The 20169-nt window shown below is 33.7% G+C and overlaps 1 protein-coding gene across 3 annotated transcripts; it reads right to left on the reverse strand.

The window, feature by feature from the left end:
- Positions 1–1155: 1155 nt before the first annotated feature.
- On the reverse strand, positions 1156–6324 carry LOC149902407 (delta-sarcoglycan-like). Of its 3 annotated transcripts, none has more exons than XM_090110062.1 (6): positions 6108–6324; positions 3426–3715; positions 3118–3307; positions 2563–2755; positions 2253–2376; positions 1156–1880 (listed from the first exon to the last, which is right to left on the reverse strand). In XM_090110062.1, exons 2-6 carry the CDS (start codon positions 3663–3665, stop codon positions 1692–1694), a joined length of 936 nt encoding a protein of 311 aa, XP_089966188.1. In that variant the 5' UTR covers positions 3666–3715; positions 6108–6324; the 3' UTR covers positions 1156–1691. The 3 variants fall into 3 exon arrangements, with proteins under 3 accessions (XP_089966188.1, XP_089966189.1, XP_089966190.1); XM_090110063.1 differs by having other exon boundaries at positions 6094–6324; XM_090110064.1 differs by lacking the exon at positions 6108–6324 and adding an exon at positions 5505–6026.
- Positions 6325–20169: the final 13845 nt, after the last annotated feature.

Consider the following 20169-nt stretch of genomic DNA (forward strand, 5'->3'; position numbering starts at 1 on the left):
TTGATTGATGATTAATTCATATTTAATTGACTTAGGTATGTTTAATTTGACACAGTACACAAAAAATGAGATTTGAACTTGATTAAATAATCAGCTGTTATTTATAAGATTGACCGTGAGGATTGTTAGTTGTAAACATGTTTTTTAATCACAATAGGAAACTTCAAAATCATAACATTAATCATAATATCAGGATGTAAATACGCACAACGCAATTTTTAAATTAGGTGTTGTTATGTAGATATGTAATAGTGTGAGTCACGCATTCTGTAGCACAAATTATTGATACCCTATAGGAATTCAGAACAGATATATTTAGAAGGTGTGAAGGTGTTTAGATTCATGAGACAATGAACACATGATTTTTCTGCATCATTAGAGTATAATTTATATAATAAATATAACATGTATACTCGAAGGATGTAAAAAATGTGCATGCTTTGATTTTCCATGTCATTTGTATGAAATTGCACAAATTAAAATCAAATCCTCCGGCAAAGTTGTTTATTTAATAAAATATGAATAAATAATAAATTAATATTTATAACTATTAACTATTCATGTGTTACATGAATTCAATAAATAAAAAAGTGCCAAATATTTGACACTTGATTTTCTTTTGTTTATAGAGTCGTTACTAAAATGTGTACCGAAATAAATGTTCACGACTTTATGTAAGGGGTGGATAAGGCAAACAAATAAAACTTTTACAGAGAGTTTTCTCTTATTCCTCCTCGTTGTTTCTACAAACAGTATAATCTCTTTTTCTTTGATAGCTAATGAAGCAAAAATATGCGTTGTAAATGCGTTGTAACAACTCCATTAGAATAATTAATTCATGAGCTATACTTTAATTACGTATTTGCAATGTATTTTGTTAACTAGGTAGTTTAAATTCATTATTTTAGAGCTTCACAAGGCACAACAATGAAAATAAAATATAACCTACGATGTGCGTTTGTGTGCAGTTATTCTATAAGTTAGATGCACTAATTAAATAATTTAAAAATAACACATTATCAAAAAGGAATCTAGAAACACTTTGAAACTTGTGAAATGAAATACATAATTAATTAATATTATTAGCATCAGTGCGCTCCAATTGCTTAACACAGTCACTTCACTTTAACGAATTTAAACTTTGTATTATATAAATTTATAAAGTTATATCACAAATATTGCCATTTGTACCAATTATTTCCTAAAAAACAGACATTTATTACAATTGTGATGTTTTTTCACTTTAGAAAACATTTAAAAAACGTCGTCGTTGTGGCTTCAATTAGAGCTGGTGTAATTACTCGGGTAGCGAAGCCCGCGGTGTCCGCGGTCGCCGCACACCGACGTTTGCTTTTCCAACAAGATTGATTACCTACGTAACACACTGATCGCAATTACGCTTCAGAAATCATTGATACTACAATGGACTTCATCTCGCTCATTCGATGAGACTTTCTAGACTACATGAACATGCGTGTGTGTCCTCAATATGCAACGCATAAAATGAACCTATATTCTACTTAAACACTAAATTGACTAGTATTTTTAGTTAATTATGAATATGTACAATAAATTTACATTATTCTCGAATGACTAGTTAAAACTGATGTGCATGTTTCAAATACATATTATTAATAACCTTGATCCTATCACAATCGCTATTGTATTAATTAACTATAGGTAAAGTTTTATCATCGACAAAGCTCTGTGTCGGTTTCACGCTGAGAGCACAGAGCGTCAGGGGGTGCCAGAAATAGCTTTCCAGATGCACAGGCACATAACTGGTAAACCTTTTTGCTTCTAGCGTTTTTCTGCGGGTTTTCAGTATATGTCGCTTCTTTTAGATTGTTAATTATTATATTTGGAGCGTCCATTTTAATCTGAAAATTAAAAAATTCTCATTATTGTCAAAACATCGGATTATTCTGATTATATTCTAAAAATAAAATCGTTCTGATTTAATATTATTATCATAACGCAATTTGTTATGCAAATCGCCGATAATAATAGAGTAACAGGCGTTCCCTTTGCTGTCACTTATTGTGACAATCTCGTTACGGTGTTTACACCGTATTTTTATTTTTTACGTGGCTTTTATAATAATTTTACATATAAATATAAGACAGTCGTATTTCATCGTTCGTATGTGAATGGATTGTTTGATTTGCAGTTAAACTTTAATGAATAGTATTGTAATGTATTTGTATCGTTGTGTGATTTGTAAATCGTCTTAGAATCTGTTTATTACTTACAGCGCCAACAGCGGATTCCAGTTTGATGTTGCTATGCGATGTTATTTCGATGCCTCCGGCTCTGCTCTCTAGATAAATGGACTGTGGCGCCCGCAGATCTAATCGCCGTGTCAGCGATTCTAAACTGAAATAATGTTATGAGTATATTTCGTAGTTTCTGTACTTTAAATAAATATTTTACAAAAATTAGTATTTATAAGACTATTTCTATTAAAGGCATATTTATCCAGCATTTCCTGGAGAATATTTAAAAATTACTTGGATGTTTTTTTCAATTATTCCCATATTTAAAAAAAAGTTAAATACGTACTGTAAATCAAATCCCGGTGGCGCACGTAACAACGGGGTTTGTAACGCACTCTTTACACTGACTCCCCCAGGCCCATCCACAGCCAATGTTTCTGCGAACACTCGTACTTCTTCTTTAGAAGCATGGAATATATTTCCACCACGAGCATCGTGCACTTCGAACACACGACCTGTACACTCGACTGCATCCCTCTCTATGATGGATAAGATAATATTAATATATAATATGGTATTATAAGTGAAGATAATATTATCTATAAATAGTAATCGAGTATAGCCAAGAGATACTCAATTTCATATTACCTACTAGTTTTATTGATTGAATTCTTTAAATACCTTTTCGTAAGATGTTCAACTATGTTGTTAAATTTTTTGGGGTTTACAATCCTACATCACACACACCCCAAGAGTGGCGGAAGAGTGTTTAATATTTAATGATAATAAGGTTCTACAATAATGACTTGTACCTACCTTACTAGGTGAAAATTACATTTTCAAAACATGAACTAATTAAAGGTCATGCAAATAAAATTATGAAGTATAACAATAAACTCACTTATGAAGAACTTGGCTTGCTCTTTGCGATCGGGCTCAGATACGAGAACAGTGAAATTTCGATGTGAATGTAGAGTTATGGGCTGAGCGGTTTGCGTCGTTATTGCTGAGGCAATTAGCTCGTCTATCATCCATACTTTTCCGTCTAATTTAATACCGTCCTTTGTTATAGTAATTGGACCAATACCATTCTGTGAAAACATAGTTATTCTTAGATTACAAGAAAATATAATTATACATAATGAGGATGCATGATTTAACACAATATATCAATGTAGTAGCAATCAATATAACAAAATGTAATAATACCTTGGTCAGTCTTAACGTACTTATAACCCACAGTGTCAATGCAATATTTAAAAAGATTAAAACCATTAGAAAAATTACGATTGCATATAATGATGTGCGTCGCCATCCTTCTCTTAGAACAACTGGTATGCACTTTGGTTTTGTGGGTTTATCTGAAGAAACTGCAACATCAGGTTGACCTTCGGTTGGCGTACATTCCCAGCCACGAATACCTTCAGAGGTAGCATCCTCCACCTTCATCTTCAATGTTTATCTCGTTACTCAACAAATCATTGATATTCGATTTTATCCTGAAGCGAAACCACAGACAGTATCAATTAGAATCAAATGGAGTATTGATGTACGAGTATAACGTGTGTTAATTTATTCAGTTACATTACGTAGATATATGGCAGAAAAATCAGTACGCTATATATTACTCTTGTAAAATATGTATAAATTTAAACATGTAGATGTATGTAGGCTCACGTGGTAAAGTGGTATATTTTTAAGAGTAGGTCGAAGCCTTTTGTTCTGGTTTGTAATGTGTACGGCGCATGGAGACTTATGTAAAACCGATACCTCCAGGTCAATATATTGGACTTTATGTCTTTTAGTGTAGGATGCAATTCTGTTAGATCATGGAACAAAGAAATATTCTTAAAGCTTTTTTAAATAAAATATAACTCAGAGAATTTATGATAATTAACACACAAGAAAATATTATCATAAGTTTTAGAAAAAAAACTATTTTTTATAGTTTAACGTAATTTATTTTTTATAATGTACAAAACCCAATCTGTTCTGCAGGTAAGTTGTTTCGTGTAATTAACTCACAGAAAGGCAGACGCTAATAGGCGTGCAACGCGTATTCTATAACAGACTTCATTATAGCGGACATAATAATACATATATTATATTGTTTAATGAAATAGAAACCATCATTTTTCACATTTATTTTAAATATCTGTTTCTCTCGGTGAAGATACTATAATATTTTATCTTAAGATACTGTAATATTTTATATTACAGTATCTTAAATTTCGGGTCATTTGTAACAGGACGGCGATTCTACAGGGGTCTTAGTACGCAATGACAAAAAGAAAAATGATGGTCAGAACGCTGATACCGGATACCTTAAGATACTGTAATACAAAATATTACAGTATCTTAAGATAAAATATTATAGTATCTTCACGGTGTGTGACGCGCTTTAATGATACCTTGCTAGTTGCTATACGCCTATATTGAAAAGTATATATTATTTTTTTAAGTTGACCAAAACCATTTTATTATTCAAAAATTTTACATAGCATCGGACGGCCGCTGTATAAATACGTATTGCAATTTGCGACAATATACGATGCTGTGGACTAAAATTTAGGTGTTGTGTCCAATCTATTAACTGACCAGAGCAACGATCTGCACTCTAGTGCTATTTTCATTCAGTCTGTTATAGCGGCTGACAGGTGTTTTAAGAAACACAATTTTGAAATTGTAATGCATTGCTATATCCGCGATGTAACACGTACCTCATGGCCAATTGTTCAACTTTTGTTTATCAACAAAAAACTGTTCATGAAGCATCTTTTTATAGAATGATGAACTTACAAGTAGTATGAATTTTTATAAGTACGTATAAGAAAAGTATTTTGTAACAGTTAAATTGAGTGAACAAGGTTTTAATTACCAATTTAAAGAAAAAATGTGTAGCGGTTTATTGCTGCAGTGACTCTATGCTTTGTCGATAAAGCTTTTCATGCCAATACAATAGCGGGGACTTCCTACGTTCATAAATCTATAAAATTGCATAGAATTGTCTATGTGTGGAATCATGTCAAAAAGCTTGTGTAGAATCATAACAAATTCTTCAAAATGCGAAGTTTATTGATGTAAGGCTATTTCAAAATTGTATGTTTGAGAAACATTTTCTGAAATAGATATATATTATTATTTATATACGAGGAGGTGATATTAGGGTTTTGTAACTACAGACTACAACACAATAATATGATGAGGGAAAAAAACATCACAGATTACAATTAAAATGAGTTCTAATATATGCTTCTAATACGATAGATATACAACATAATCTTGTACCATAGACTATGAATTCACCGAAGTTGTAGATGAAGTAATAAATTTCCAGAGCAAGGCCACCGTCGAGTTGTGTATTATCTTATCACTGATGCGATGGCCGTTTATTAACGATGCAAGCGGCTGCACCGAGCGACTAGTGTGACGGAGACTAGATAAATTCATAGGTGTTAGAAGTAGCACTCGAAATATCTGGCGCGGAGGTAAGGCGGGCGTGCTCCAGAATATAATATCAGGCGGTAGAGAGGCCTGCGACTCCCGCGCGGGGCCGCCCTAGTGCCGAGCCGTCGGCCCTCATAATAAACGATATAGTGCTAAAATAGAACCAGAACGGATATAGCTGTGCTTTTTACGTAAATAAAATACCGACGCTCGCTGCATTCCTGTCTTTGCCGGTCACGTTTTTGTTGTATGAACGTCAGTGGTTCTATCGATTCCCTTCCGAACGTTTAAAAATAAAGCAATGTCAGCGTTCCAGTATTTTCTGTGAATAATATTTAATTGCCCTACATGTCACACACTAGTAGATGAAAGCTTTGGTAGAATATGTCAATCGTGAAATGTACCAATTATAAAATACATATAAACCCACTTCATGAAACGTACGTTTCGTGTAGTTCTACGGGTAAAAAATAGCTTTACGTCGCAAATGATTTTTGTTGAATACAGAAGTGTATCACTGGTGTCCTTTGAAGCACTTATACACGTTGCATACATGATGCATTTTTAACGACTCAAACACTGGCTATGTTTTCTGTGCAAGACACTGTTTATTTTGAAATCGGGAATGCGTAGAGTGGACTACACGCTCCTGAAGGTATCAGACGACTGAAGTCACTGAAGGCAGTGTGCGCCAGCGACGCCAATGTCGAATTAAACTCGTTGTGAAGTTCTGCATTTTTAAACAGGCGCTGTCTCGCGCGGGACATAATTCGGATACGCTCTAGATTCAGCTGCGCCCCTCTTTATTATGAATTCCAGTTAACGTTATCATTAGCTGACACCTTCGGGTAATAACGTTAATAAGTAATATACTATCCTGAGGCCGTGACATTATTTTATGTTAGAATGTATGCAGATTTTCCCTGAATATTATATGCATAATTTCTCTTATAAATTTATGCAGTATTCCTACACATTTTCTGTAGGTAATTAGATAAGAATTTTACACAATTGTGTTAATTATGTAATAAACAGTTTAATTGTAAAAGTGACGATGTGTTATTTAGATAGAGAGCATATATAGATACAAGCAATGGTAAACGTGAATGCAAACTAATAACACCGCGACACAGGATAGCTCTCCCGTTGTCTTTATGAATGAATAACGTGGTTATTTCGAGCATCATACAATCCACCGTATGACAGTTTCGTTGTTTGTTAAATAGTTTCAAATTTTCATTAAATCTGAATTGTTTCGATGCAGCTGATTCTCATTTAGCTTGTTTGATGCAAAAAATAATAATATGTAAATAGTCTTCACTGTTATTTTCTTTTGTACTTCAATGGGTCCTTAAGAATATACAAATTTGTATATTTTTTTTTTGAAGCTATTGTAGATATTTTGTAAATGGATATTTTTTTATTCCTATTGTAATTTGAAGATATTAGATTTTAATAATTACACGTACGTGATTTTACTATATGTATACATAAGGATGGATAGAGTTAGTTATTCGATATCTATTGTATCAAAATTGATCGAATAGAACACATATCAAAAGCTAGTATGTCCGAGAAGAGATGAAATCGTATTGAATGTCGACAAATGTTTCATCGAAGTTTTATTGAGCTGGTAAATGTGGGCCCGGGGGACTGTGTGCCGGCACTTTTTAGATAAGTGAAGGGACATTGTACTTTATAGATCCTATCACTGTTTGAGAGCTTTCTACAAATTCGTGTAATGATATTCGTTTCACGGATCATCGCTTGACACTTTGTTTTTATACACAGAATAATATGCCCATTGCCCATGCTTCCAGTGATTGTTACGTTAAAACTCCAACCTTTTGGCTTTTATATCCAAGGTATAAACTATTCCCTAATATAAACCTAATATGCATAGGAGAAAAATTTCAAATAAGTAATAATAAAAATTTCCACAATCGTATGAAGAGATAATTTCCTATCATTAATCTAGACTGCCAGTTTCAAGTTAGTATTTTTAATATCTACAATAATAAACGTATTAAATTTAGAAATTCAATCAAAATATTGCTGCAGAGTATGAATTTTATAGGTCATGTTGATACATGACAGTATGGCGAGGTGATAACGCGGAAGTACAAGTATGCTATTCCCGTTTAATTCAGACACTGTCGCTACTCGATCCTGTTTTAGGATACAATCCCCTTGATCCCCGCGTGATGCTGCATAATGTCGCTTTTGTCTCTCAGAATTACCACTAAACCTATCAATTTAAGAAAAATCCCTGGTAAAATGGAGATGTTTTTCCAAGCACTTTTTAGAATCAGACGTTTGACGAATAAATCAGTAAGATATTCAAGATGTATATGTTGTGCTATTATAAAATATTGTTTTGTAAATAGGACGTTGGGGACTGGTGCGTCCGAAGCCAAAGTTCTCCATCATACCTGCGTCACTTTAAAATTGAAAAACTTTTGCAATGCCTTTCTTATGGAAATAGTTCGCGTTTACGTTTGAGTGAGTTGTCATTGTGAGGATTCAGCATTGCAGTTTCATTGAAATAATACTTACCGTAGTTTCTTAGTTATTAAGGGGATAGAGACGTCTTATGATGTCGAAGAAACGAATTTAATTCTACGAGTTTTATGCGCTGTTTCTTTCAAATAAGACTTTAAGATGTTTTTATTGGTGGAAATGTTGAATAATTTTAATCACAGAATTGTTATTTCAAAGTGATTTAGCAAGCTGCGTATTTTTGGACAGCAAAATGCAGAGTTCGCGATAGGTCGTGTAAATCCGCATGAAATATTGATACAGTTTCGTGTAAACGTGTAACAAATGCGGTAATTTGAGCCACCTGCCGGCGGCCGCGCTCACACCACGCTTCGCTATGCACCACTTTTGAATCCACCTTATGTTAATATGCGTGTTTATAATGACTAGCTCAACGCTTAAATTATATTCATTTAGTGAAACCGCATTTTGATGAGAAGAGAGACTAAGAACTATATATTTTCTAATTTCAATTTATACACATATCAAATGGAAATATTTTTGAATCTGTCTTCTCTGAAACCTAAATGCATAGTTTCATTTTATAGGTGCGGTTTCTGGTTTGGTATGAAGATAATAAAATATCAGTTTGTTAAAACTCCACTGACAGAATTATTTAAGGATTAAAAATTTATGATGTATTAAACCTAACACTTTAATTTAATTAACGTACAATGTGTTAAATAGACTAAGAAGCATGATTTGATAAGCTTATGAAAACATCTTAACATCGAGATCCGTTCGTATTTGCCCTGGAGTTATGTACAAAGGCGTTTAAACGTGTCGATTGCTCGCTTGTTGATTTAGGATCTCAACAAGGGCCCTGTATCTTCTATCACCTCTTATGTTACTCGGACCTTTGCAATAATTTATTTAATTTTCTTTTCCAATGAAATTATTGTTTTTAACTAAAAATATTGAATGCATGTGCCTAAGTCATGAGATTATTTTAAACCTTAATCTATTTTGCAATAGGTATGTTATAGTTATTCATAAATGCTTTTTCCGCAAACTTAAGAACATAAGTATCTCTCTTCAGTATTTTTATGAAGCTCATAGCTCAGCTTCATACAGTGATAAATATTTATGCATAAAAGAGTTTTAAGCAGGTAGGTTATGTATATGAATCAGTCAATATAAATTAATTTATCGCAACGTCCACTCTGGAAACAAAACAATACAAATACCAACGAATCTACTCGCGTCTTTGTTTGCTTTTTATTCGCATATTCTTGTTTGTTTAGCTTGATATATTCGCATACATTTTTCTATAAATACCCTAACTGGGTGACTGGGTGGAGCTGGAAAAGAGTACAGTAGTAAAGGCGCAATCATCTAATGAATGCTTCCGGGCAGATAAGCTTCGATTAAATGGTCTCTTTATTGCTAAAGGAAAGGCGCTCCCTTTATGAGCACATTGAGATATCACGCAGATAAACCTATAAATATCGCAGAGTTGCCAACAATAATAATTTATATAAGTGATCGATGTTTTATTTTCGTACAATAAACCTTCGAGGTCCGTTTTTATGAAGAGTTTATGAGCCATTAAAGTGTTATAATTGGTTTCACCGACAACAAAATACCAATAGCCTACACTTTAATAAATTATATCCGTTATAAAGACGAAGGGGCACGGTTAGATTTCAAGATAAGTGTATAGGTAGCAGTAGGTAACGTTCTACAATTTATCGCCTGCATATCCTTTCAGCGGGTAGATAATGACCGCAGTAAAACGTTTAAGCACGGAATAACTGCTGTTGGAAGCCGTTATTACAATATTATGAATGGCTCGCCCCGCGGCGTTGCGTCGTCTCGCGCCCGACATGCCTTTGTAGGGTCTTTATTTGATGACGTGTTTTCTGAAAACTTCAAGTTGGCACAAAAATTAGGCTACTCATCCCATCACAGTCAGGAATTTAGGTGTAATTGATATAATTTCAGTAAAATTCTAAATTTTCAATTAGATCATTTTAATTATTACAATTTTATAAATATAAGTTATAATTATTTCGCTACTCATTTCCTGTTCACTCCATTTAAATTTCAATTCTGTACGTTACACAGCAAAAGCTCTGTCGGTCTGTGCTGGTATTAAGAAATGCTCATTACTCAAATTAAGTACGTAAAATAATGCCGCATGTTCATATGTATATAATATTTAGTTTCCTTTTAAAGCTTTTATACAACGTCCCTAGCAGAATGTGAGCTCAGCCTTTGCTCCAGGCTGCGCGGCGCGAGTAATTAGCGACGCTTTCCTTCCGTTTTCGTAGTCACTGCGCTCAGCCCTTACAAAACACACATACTGCCTTCTTTGTGCTCCATATTTTATAAATGTCTATAACGTATATTTATATAGGTACGAACGAACTGAAATATATCTTCCTTTATTTTAATGAAGGTTGAAAGCCTTTATATATTCATAATGATGATTAAACAATTGCATATACAAGAGACCCAATAAATTAACAAAGGAGCATTCTATAAGGAAAATTGGTCTAATTTAAAAAGGACGCCTTGGGTGTTCATATTCAAATTGTCATCGTTCTTTAAATTCCTCATAATCCGTCCAATTCTGGATCGTCGAGGAGCACGGGTCGCAGTAATCAAGACGGCTTCAACTGGATTTTATTCGTTATACCAGTAGGGAGTATATCTCTTCAAGTATTAGTAATTTCAAGAAAATGGAGGAGAATATCACAAACTTTTCAGCGCTTTCATTGTTTTTAATAAAGAGAGCGACTGAAGTTTATTTAATGTCGCGGTCTTTTAAACGGTAAATCCGGAGAGTCGACATGGTGTGTGAATGTTTTCCGCATTAAAAAAACTCATTACAGGCGGCAACTGCAGCGCGGACGAGTGGCGTCTTTGAAGGCCCGTGCCGCTACGCCGGTATTATTCCAGATTATACCGGCTTCCATACAAATGAAATCTCACTTAAACCACTGCTATTTCGGAACGAGGAAATAAGGCTCAAAAGTTGTTTTACTGCACTCGCACTTTCTGAAAATTCTTTTTAAATTGAGAACGTTGCCCATTTAGATTTCGCTATAGTTACAAACAATAACAATTTTGAATGGTATATTTATTGTTATATTATATTTAATTGGAAAATGTATTCTTTTGATTTGTAGAGTTAAATTCTTTAGTTATTCAATATTTAAAAATTAATTAATTATAATCTCTATACCATAAATATCAAAAATACTGATACATTTTACATATTTTTTTTACTTGTTTTTATCCGTAAGTTCAATTCATTCTTAGCTCATGTCTCCCGCCCATAAGACCCATATAGGATGCTCCTTTTCTGTTATTGCTGCCTCTACACGGAATTCACTATCAGTTCGTATCGGACAAGCCCAAGCCTTGTCAACGTTCGTGAATCAAGTCTAGTATGTAAGCCTCGCCTCAGTTCTACGGAGGCAGTTATTTTATTGATGTGTTGAAATATTAATCGTTTCGTTTTACACGTCATGTCGTACAAGTCTAGAATAGTCTATTTTTATTTAGTATTATGTACATACATTTGGGGCTTTCTCTACTAAATTATATAAAAAAAGACGTGTGGCACTCCGGGACTGCCGCGGTAAAGCTATTGCATGCTATGCCTTCAAGCCACACCTCTGCGCCCGTCGGAGTGGGGAGGGTGAAGTTTTTCGTTACTAAATTTCTGGATTCGGTCCCCGCGCCCAAGGCCCGCGATAGAAGCTATGCAATAGCTTAAAAATTTAAAAACAAATTACATATGTTCACATATCTAGGTTCTTTTCGTATATTAATAAATCCACCGTGCTGATGTAAGCAACATAAAATCTCACGAAGTTACGCGGTCAATACGAGGGATAAGTTAGTAAGCAGGGCCCAATAACCATACATACGCTCGGTATGTCCTCAGAGACTGCGCTTGTGGTTCTTCCCATTAGTGCGATTGACTCGCCCATTCGTCCCGTTCGCTGGCTGCTAATTTAACTTGTACATTGATAATCTGTATTGGTTTGCAATATATGGATAAAGAAATATGATTATTTTGCTATAATGAATGAGAATAAAAAAAAAGTTCTACATAAACGCTTACCTAGAGCTTCTTCTACGTGATTCCGTATTTATTACATTCAATTTAAACAATAGTAACATTTACTTTACATAAGCTCAATTTCGTAGTATAATTTTAACATAATTTAGGGCTGATTTTTCAATCCTTGGTTAAAACTTATTCGTCGAATAATGTATAAAACTACCATTTTAAAAACGTATTCTAATTGCCCGTATTTGACAGTTTACGTGACATTTTAATATTATCGTGTAATACTTTATTGGACGGATAAGTTTTATCCAAGCATTGAAAAATCGGCCCTTAAACATAATAATTATAGGTTTTTCAAGAAAGCATAGTAAGTATGATTTTCATCTACACAAATAATGTATAAATAATAAATAGCTTAAAATACTACAGATACCCACGACACAATATGAGCGCACATCTGAAAGGCCTAATTAACCTGTTAATTGAGGTGAAATGAAATAGCTGTGCACTCCCGAGCCAAGGACAAAGGTGCGGTGAAATATCGATGCGTTGTTTGTTGCGCCGCTTCTGACTCGTATAGATGCAGATGAGCAAGCTATTTGTCTTGCCTGATCGGCGGGGCTTGATTAAACCGTGAAACATTAAGCATTAGCACTTACCTCCTTATTTATCTTCAACTCGGCGTACTTAATTGTGGCTGTATAACGCAATAATCGTTGGGTCGGGTTAGTGGGTATACAAGCGATCTGCCCGCACTTTGTTTTGTTGTAAATTAATTCTGTATTTTAATGTACCTACTTAGTAGTCTACGCATCATTGAAATGAACTATAATTTATAAACTTAGATTGTAGTTAGTTTAAGTAATGTTGATCCTGAAAAGTTTCATATCTGCCATAGTTTGAGTATGAACGAGCTGAAAAAACAACAAATAGTGTGTGCTACACTTGATTATTATACTATCATAATAATTGTATTGTTTTGAACACTTTCAATAAACAAACTCGCTGTTTTTCACTGCATAATAGTAGAGATTTTTAAGCGCCGATCGGGCGTTCACATAGTGATTAGGACAGATAAATGACGGACATTACTTGTAATGAATGTTTAGGTGGTCGTAATCGCATCGCGTAAAGTGTCGGCGCCATTACATCACAGCAGCTGGTGGAGATATTGCCTTGGCGCCGTTTGCCGCCTCGCTGTAGATTTATCCCTTAACAGGACATTTTTACACGGCGAACAACGCATGTTTAGTAATTCGATTGTAAGGCTGTAACTTCTTATCCTTTTTAATTGCATTTAATCATTTCGATGTTTTTGCAAATGTTTTTAAAGTTATGTAGAGGAATTGGATAAAAGGATTTTACTTATTACCTATATCTACATTTTCATATGAATATTTGAATTAATTTTAATTTCAGTTATAATATCAAATGGAAAAAGCACCAAAAAGATTAAAACTTGCAAGCAAGTTGCAATTGGCCACCCTTGCTTTATACGTTTTATAGGTATGCTCATTAATTCTCGCTACTTGCTATTACATATTTATATGTATGTATTGTTTACAAAGTTGAAATTTGCGTTTGCGTACCATGTTAGTTATAAATTAGCGACGAAGCGCGAAAGCAGTTAGCATTCGATAGGTGTGCCGATCGAGGAGTCACAATTTCCTGCACTTAACAACACAGGAAGCAATTTTGACGACTCATCAAATGACGGACACCGAATGAAGTCTACGATCAAATGTCTGCCTATCACTAGTAGCTTCTGTGCTTCTATCGATGAGTAAACACTACATGGTGGTAAACACGTTAATTAGCAGTAATAACCAGACATTTAATTTATTAATTGAGCAATAGTCTTACTAATACTTTTAGTATGAGTACAAGTAATCGTCAACATTGCAGAGTTGACAAAAATTATCATCGTAATACGATATAACCAAGGTATATTATACTGACATGAAAAATCATACAAAATTTTCATTGTATTGCAATTTGAAAAATGTAATCTTATAAAAATATGTCCAATTATTTCCATCGAAGATTACATAAATTAAAGTGATTTAAAAAGCTTAAACTTCTTTTCAAGAGTAAGTAGAGAGACGGGACGTCCAAATCGTTGGTTGATTCTCGGTGCGAGATGCAAGCGTCATCAAAGTTTGGGAATTGTGACCATCTGACGCCCGCCGCGTCGCTCCCAGATTACCATGGAGAGCTTTTAATCGTTTCATTAATACGCCGCAAATCGTTTTATTGCTTTGTGTCCTAATCACTTAGATGTTCTTTTGATATCAAATTACGTTTTCAGTTTTACGCGCTTGTTTTTTTGTAATAAAGTTTCGGCGATTGTAGGATTTATCGATGAAAGCTTGTTAGATTTTTGTTTCTCACGAAAAAAGAAACTAACTATATCAAATTGATTATGAATTGATAGTTAAGTAAATATTAATATTTTTGGCCAATCAATATACCTACTTACTACAAATATATTGTTTTCACTTAAAAATAATTAATTAGAATCACATTATCACACAGCATCTACTGAAAAACTACAAAAGTAAATAAAAATTCCAGTAGATGGACGAAAAAGTAAGTAAAAAACATAAAATTAAAAGGTCATCATAAAAACGCTTGGCGAGAGTCACACGAGAACATGTCAAGCAATATTATTTTACAGCCGGAACACGTAGGTGTTTATTTTAAAACCTATGTAACCTATTCATAATAATTATATTAGTAAGACCACTTAGGAAAAATTTGGTAATTAATTGAATATTAATTCTGCAACGAAATAATTGTAACATAAATATTAAGTATGAATTATATGCAAAATATTGGTAAACGAGCTTTAAGTATTCTAGGCAAGTACATAAAAGGAGGGAGCGAGCGCGACGGAGGTTTTTCAGGTAGGCCACTTAGTTATTAGGGATCGTAAATAATAAGTATTAAAAGGCTTCTTGCCTTGTTTTATTTACAGACACTACGTGTTTGCCGTAGAATACCGTCGTAAATCATTTGCTAAGCAAACGTTGCCAAAACGTAATTATTATAATGCACTATGCTATTATTAGTTGTAATATTTTTATTACGACGAATTATATTAATTTTTTCTGACATTTTTCAGTTTACTTAAAAATGTTTGAGTATTTAATATATTTATACCGCCTTGCGTGTAGTTAGGAGTGGAGTTAAGCTTTCATTTTCCTTAATTGCACGTACCGGCGACCCGGAGTTCTTTTTTGTATTATAGTCACAGAAAGCTGCAGCGAATTTTTATTACAGCGTTCACGGCGACGGTAGGATTTGAAATTGACACCCATGTCCAGTGCCATCGGTTCTGATTGGATTAGCTTCGAAGAGCTGTCGGTGCGCTGATGCTGAGCTCAAACGTAAAATTTTACGTGACCACTTTCTGAATGTCGTTTTTCGTGACACGATTGCATATTTGAACCTCCTAGAAAACTTTGATGGCTTTCTTGGCATCTTATGTAAATCGACTAATCTTCGCTCCTGCAGAATTCATGCCTACAATGCAATGATAGCATAGGAATTCATTACAATTCGTGCCTTTCTCTACCAGGTAACAAACCCTAATTCGCAAAATCATATAGATAAAATAGTTATTTATATCCAAACAACATTGAAAATAAAAGCTTACGGTGAAAAGTGTACAAGGACGATATCAGAAATAAGTTTCCATTTCATGTACTTCGATGGCATTGTAGATTAGTATTGTAAGAAACAAACAGTTGAAAACATTTTGATCCTCTTACCTTGATGGTCTCAATTTCCAATAGAAGCAGCTTATATAACGTAAAATGAAAAGCACTCATTTAATTTAAGACGCTCTTCCAGTTAGCTTTCTACCTTCTGTACGTACCTGTACTTATGAGTTTATAACGTATATTTTTACTATTAATGCTGGTTCAAATTGCACACAAATAATATCTGTACGGTAAAATTTTGCTTTAGAAATTATTATAACATACACACAAAACGTCATCTTTAAAGAGTTTTAAATAAATATTAATAAACCTCACAAATACATTCAATTCAAAGCTGCATAAAATAAAAATTCTTTGAAACCAATTACTTACGCGTATAATCTATATAAACTTAATGTTCAAGACTTATTCTTGAAGGGAAATTTATGCGCCATTTGCCACACCGTTCCTCTCCACGTTTGAATAAGGTACTAACTTTGAATTTATATTTAACGCCTTATTTCTGTGTTTAATGATTATAACGTTTTCGTGTGATATATGAATAGAGTACGTTTTACGAAGTCAAAATTCACGATGCACTTCCATCTAAAGCTCGACAAAAGTAGGTACCTACTATATAGTTTGATAACCATAAAATAAATCTCATACTATCTTTTGAAAATGTTGTAATATCCACATCTCATTACACGTTACTTTGAAGAATTATGACTTGGCAAAGTCCTTTATTGGAAATACCTCCACGGGCCTGAAATATTGCTATGTCGTGAAGAGGTAAATTTTCTAATTAGAAATTCTTCAGTAAACTTTATTAAGTTTTTACTTACTGCAACGTACCTAATGAAAATACCGCTGTCTGTATCCGAGACTGACAACCTTTCAACGCATATTCTGGAAATTAATTTTCATTTCATTATTATGAAAACTACCGTTGTTGTTATATGTTTATCAGTTGAGCTAAATATTATTAAATTTATGAATCTATTTTAAGGGTCAAAGTAAAATAAAAACTTGATAATATTTTGTTTGTAAACGTAAGCTAAAAACGTAATAAGTTTCATTGAATCCCCAGTTCAATTGATATGAACGTGTTTGTTCCGCGTATTTGTTCTAGCAGTTGTTTGGATCACTCGTTTCTTTATGAGTTATGGATAAGGTGGGCCCGGAGTCGTGTTTGCTATTTCTGAACAATTGTTTGCATCTGCGGTTTTGTACTACCATGAATAATTCTTTCCTTATTTTAAACAATGAGGTCAATCGCCTTGGACAAAAAATTATTATCAAAAATGTCATTGTATAATTTTGTATTTCTATCATCTATACTAATATTATAAAGAGGAAAGGTTTGTATGTATGTATGTAGATATGTATGTATTGTTTTCACGTATAAACTACTGGACCGATTTTGATAAAATTTGGCATAGATAATCTTTACACCCTGAGAAAGAACATAGGCTACCTTTTATTCCGAAATATGTACCACGGGCGAAGCCGGGGCGGACCGCTAGTGTACATATAAGATAAATAATCACTATCTGCACTTACGGTAGCATACTTTTTTCAACAACTGAATATTAAAATATTTACACTTCGTGTATTCAATTACACGGAGTAATCATTTTTTATGTTCCCATAATTTTCTATTAATATTCCATTTGATAAGTCCATTAGGCTCCGTTAAAAACAATTATATAGTCTCGGCATGCACCTTTTGGCACCGCACCAACATCCAATGGCACACGTTGAATATTCCCGACGATTTTGAAGAAGGCATTACTTTGCAAATAAATTAGTTTGATATTATCATAATACTGCCAATATATGAACGTTCAGATGTAAATATATTTAAGATAATTTTACAATGGATCTTCATAATACAATGATATCTAAAGACCTGACCAAGTCACAAATAAAAAAATGGAAATTAACAAAACGTATGAAAATAGCTAGTGATTAATATTGCCCCTTTATTATTACGCCAGACGACAGCGAGCTGTGTTGTATCTTAAACAAAGATATCTTAAAGAAATGAACGAAATAATTTAGTTCTTTGTCTTTGCAATATCGAGCATGCCGCCGCGGACTTGCCGCCGGGCTTGGTTATATTAATCGACGCAAAGCTGATTATTCTGTTGTGTCTAACGTTGTCTTTTAGAAGTTTCAATTTCGTACCTCTTTGCTTTATTGCTGTGCTATCTTAAGACTTATGGTACGTTTTAATTTCATTACTTGACTTAGCTGCTGCAAAATTTAATTTAGTAGCTCTACATTTTCATCAAAACATTTTATTAATCATTGTGTTTTAAGAAGTTCAGTAAAAATTAACTATGTATAAAACTAAGTTATTATCTATGAAGATTTTTTAGGATTTAAAGATGATCCATATAAAATGTATGTTTTATAGAAAATAAATTTGAGTGAAATATAATTTTCTTGTACGTCTATCCTGCACGGTATAATTAACAATAACGGGATACAAAATAGCATTCCAAAATACCTATTAAGTATAACAATATTAATATAAAGCCGTATAAATTGGGGAGTATCACATAAGACACATACAGATTGCGCCAAAGTGCACATATGACATAACAGGCAGCTTAGAGTCGGCCAAGCGTGCGGTGCGGTCCTCTAGCACACGATTTGCAAGATCTGCTCTATCTCAGTTGGACACAAACAATTTCCACTGTTTTAGATCACTTCAAGACGTTCTATTTATGCAGTTTGTGATCATAATCTGATGGTTCGATGTGTTTATTTATTTATTAAATTCTTTCTCCGTTGATGTAATTTGTGTGTCCCGGTATTTCTGCTTAGACTGAATCATGTATGAGGTCTTCCTATATTATCTGCTGATCGTCGTATAATATAGGTAATTACTTTCAGTTGATATGTGTGTTTGTGTTGATAATATTGACCTTTGCGATTTTTATCTGACATAAATAAAAAAAAAAAATATATAATCAGGATTCACACAAATATGTCAAATGTATTTAACTGTAACCCACATTGTATATAAACAAAGAACGTTACGCTACAACGGTTAAAGTGTTGTATCGACCTTTCGATATTTGTTAGCGAATGTGTGTAACAGTTTTCTATAATCACATAAAGAACTACAGACTATGCGATTTCGACGTAAATGCCAATTGTCGAATTGTGATCCGTGTGTCGGCATTTATTGCATAGCACGTCTGTAATTTGCATACGTTTGCATATTGAGTACCAGTACTGTCACGGTTTGAAGCCACTTTAATTGAATAGTTCGATTTATGCTTATTAGTTTAACTTTATATTTTTGCACTTATGAGTATAAATTTATTTAATTTCATATTTTCCTATATTCTATGCAAGTCCTCGTCCTAGTGCAGCTCTAGAGGAGGGAGTTAGCGTGATGTCATATCAAAGCTTGAGCTAGTAAGTTATTTATAAGGTTCTATCTGGAGGAAACAAGTCGCTACGTGCGTTGCAGAAGCAAAGAAATATATGAATATCATATGGTTGTTATCACAGTTGATGTCAAGTCAACCAAGCTTAATTTAACGTTAAATTTCGTTATATTTTAACTAGAAACAAGAGTCTAATAAACCTTACGAAATTATTGAGAAATCTATTATCATTGACGAATTTATAGCTACCATGACATCTGATCAGCAATTCGAATGGTACAAGCGAGAAGAGGTACTTTGTATGAAATATGTACTGGGTGAAGGGGTGAAATTGAAACTGGCGTTATTACTTAGTATGCATTGAGCAAGCGCGACGTGTCGCGATCGCCTCCGCGACGCTATCACTCGCCTCACGTTCACCCAATTGTTTTCTGACGACATATATCATTTATCAAATGTGATTTTACAATTTGTACGGTACCACGCTGAATCGCATATGCGTGGTAATGAGATTTCTTAGTCGTATGACATATAAGTGTCATAATCGTTACGGGAGACGACGAACGACTCGATTCCGCGACGTTCTACGAATAGCGTCTTTAGTATTCATGAGAACAGTTGAGAACGTTCGTACATTTACAATTTTTGTATTATCAAAAAATCATGTAAAGAGCGGGTATGGAACGATTTTTCCTTACGTTGTGATAATGGAGGCGTAAGGTACTCACCGCACCGTTAAAGAAGATGTAATGATAATGATGTCTTACAGACTATAGGAACAGTAGTCGAGAACAATGTTCCTTGATTTGCAATATATAATCTGCAATAAT

The sequence above is a fragment of the Colias eurytheme genome, chromosome 15, assembly GCF_061535395.1.
Source record: "Colias eurytheme isolate Ceu_HAF_F1 chromosome 15, ilColEury1 Martin Lab GWU primary, whole genome shotgun sequence".
Lineage (NCBI taxonomy): Eukaryota > Metazoa > Arthropoda > Insecta > Lepidoptera > Pieridae > Colias > Colias eurytheme.

What these genes read in the sequence shown, in the direction of transcription:
- LOC149902407 (XM_090110062.1), bottom strand. Translation starts at nt 3,665, where the DNA reads ATGAAGGTGGAGGATGCTACCTCTGAAGGTATTCGTGGCTGGGAATGT. An exon ending in GTACGTTAAGACTGACCAAG is followed by an intron (nt 3,308 to 3,425) that starts GTATTATTACAT and finishes ATGTTTTCACAG; the next exon opens with AATGGTATTGGTCCAATTAC. An exon ending in TGGAATCCGCTGTTGGCGCT is followed by an intron (nt 1,881 to 2,252) that starts GTAAGTAATAAA and finishes TTTAATTTTCAG; the next exon opens with ATTAAAATGGACGCTCCAAA.